At 51.0% G+C, this 2,500-nt stretch overlaps 1 protein-coding gene across 3 annotated transcripts in view; it reads right to left on the bottom strand.

The window, feature by feature from the left end:
• Positions 1–1,345: 1,345 nt before the first annotated feature.
• svopl (SVOP-like) overlaps positions 1,346–2,500 on the bottom strand; it is a 17,529-nt gene continuing 16,374 nt past the window's right edge. For all 3 annotated transcript variants that reach the window (XM_078273472.1, XM_078273473.1, XM_078273474.1), the window contains exons 14-16: positions 2,125–2,214; positions 1,510–1,623; positions 1,346–1,423 (exon numbers count right to left, since the gene is read on the bottom strand). In XM_078273472.1, the coding sequence (XP_078129598.1) occupies positions 1,362–1,423; positions 1,510–1,623; positions 2,125–2,214 (266 nt within the window). In that variant the 3' untranslated portion in view covers positions 1,346–1,361. The remainder of the gene's footprint in view (positions 1,424–1,509; positions 1,624–2,124; positions 2,215–2,500) is intronic.

Raw genomic sequence — 2,500 nt, 5'->3', positions numbered from 1 at the left:
AAGTTAGGTTAAGGGGTGGGGGAAGACTTTGGACAGACCTGGTAAGCCCAAACGGGTACTGCGGGTAAATTGGGAACGTCTGGAGGAGGCTGGAGCTTGGGCTGGGCTGAAGAGGAGCTTTTCGTGCATCCCTGTGGAGGTTAGGGGCATTGAATCAGAGTGGACAATGTTCAAACTTTCCATTGCTGAAGCTGCGGCAGGGAGTTGTGGTCTTAGGGTCTTAGGTGCCTCAAGGGGCGGTAACCCACGATCACCGTGGTGGACATCGGTGGTCAGGGAAGCCGCCTGACTGAAGAAGGAGTCTTTCCGGGATATGTTATCCCAGAGGACTCCGGAGGCAGTTGCAGGGTACCGAAGGGCAAAGCAGTGGCTGTGGGAGAAGTTCGAGGAACTGCGAGTATGCCCAACCGGTCTACATGTGCTCTGTGGATCTGGAGAAGGCGTTTGACCGGGTCCCCTGGGAGATACTGTGGGAGGTGCTGCGGGAGTACGGGGTGAGGGGGTCCCTTCTCAGGGCCATCCAATCTCTGTACAACCAAAGCGAGAGCTGTGTCCGGGTTCTCGGCAGTAAGTCAGACTCGTTTCAGGTGAGAGTTGGCCTCCGCCAGGGCTGCGCTTTGTCACCAATCCTGTTTGTAGTATTTATGGACAGGATATCGAGGCGTAGTCGGGGTGGAGAGGGGTTGACCCAGGACTAGGTGGAGGGACATCCAGCTGGGAGGAGGCCTCGGGGAAGACCCAGGACTAGGTGGAGGGACATCCAGCTGGGAGGAGGCCTCGGGGAAGACCCAGGACTAGGTGGAGGCATGTCCAGCTGGGAGGAGGCCTCGGGGAAGACCCAGGACTAGGTGGAGGCACGTGCAGCTGGGAGGAGGCCTCGGGCAAGACCCAGGACTAGGTGGAGGGACGTCCAGCTGGGAGGAGGCCTCGGGGAAGACCCAGGACTAGGTGGAGGGACGTCCAGCTGGGAGGAGGCCTCGGGGAAGACCCAGGACTAGGTGGAGGGACGTCCAGCTGGGAGGAGGCCTCGGGGAAGACCCAGGAATAGGTGGAGGGACGTCCATTTGGGAGGAGGCCTCGGGGAAGACCCAGGACTAGGTGGAGGGACGTCCAGCTGGGAGGAGGCCTCGGGGAAGACCCAGGACTAGGTGGAGGGACGTCCAGCTGGGAGGAGGCCTCGGGGAAGACCCAGGACTAGGTGACAGTTAAGACCCAAAACCAAAGACTCAAAACTAAAGACCCAAAACTATAGATCCAGAACTAAAGACCCAAAACTAAAATCCATTCAAAACTAGCTTGTAAATCCATAAATAAACTAAAAGGTAATAAAGACAGAAACAGCCGATAAAGTAACAAATTTATTAATCTTTACATACAAATGTAACAATTGTAAAACAGTAACGGTTTTCCATCAGGATGTTTGCTGAAAGAAAGAGAATAAATAAAAGTTTAGATGAAGTTTAAAATAAATAGTAATTTCTGTAACTGTATAGTTGGACTGTTTCTCACCAGAAGAGCTCGTCCTCGAGTTTCTATCGGCAGCAGAAAGTTTCCTAGAGCGCAGATAGCGCACGCCGCGGCGAACGGAGAGAGCGCCAGGATCACTGACTCGGACATCAGCACCTGAAGTACACACAGAGACACACACACACACACACACACACACACACACACACACACACACACACACACACACACACACACACACACACACACACACACACACACACACACACACACACACACACACACACACACACACACACACACACACACAGAGACACACACACACACACACACACACACACACACACAGAGAGAGACAGAGACACAAACACACACACACACACAGAGACACACACACACACACACACACACACACACAGAGAGACAGAGACACACACACAGAGAGACAGAGACACACACACACACACACAGAGACACACACACACACACACACACACACACACACACAGAGAGAGAGACACACACACACACACACACACACACACTAACACACAGATTGTTAAACAAGAAACGCGGTAAAAATGTTGAAAAAACAAAAAAGTGAAAAAATGTCTAAAAAGAAAAACAGAAATTGATTAGAGGAACACCTGGACTCACCTGAGCGATGAACGGAGCGATCATTCCTCCGATCCGACTGAACGACGTACAGAAACCCATCCCCAACGAGCGCACCGCCGTCGGGTACACCTGAGACACAACACCTGTTAGCCAACACCTGTACATTGCTCCTAAATTCACCAAAAGTTAGCATTACAGAATGACTCATTTGCATATTTAAATATAACACTTCAGAAAACTTGTAATACACAAAAATAATTGTCTTAATATCAGTAAGTAAGTTAAATTGACCCTATCCAAACCCACCAGACCCAATCAGGACTTTTAGCGTGTATAGAGCCAGCATATCTCCACCAGACTCCATGTAAATAATCAGGACTTTTAGCGTGTATAGAGCCAGCATATCTCCACCAGA

This window comes from Sander vitreus, chromosome 17, assembly GCF_031162955.1.
Source record: "Sander vitreus isolate 19-12246 chromosome 17, sanVit1, whole genome shotgun sequence".
In the NCBI taxonomy this organism is placed as follows: Eukaryota; Metazoa; Chordata; class Actinopteri; order Perciformes; family Percidae; genus Sander; species Sander vitreus.
The sequence above is the reverse complement of the archived record's forward strand: the minus strand, read 5'-3'. Positions and strand labels throughout refer to the sequence as shown.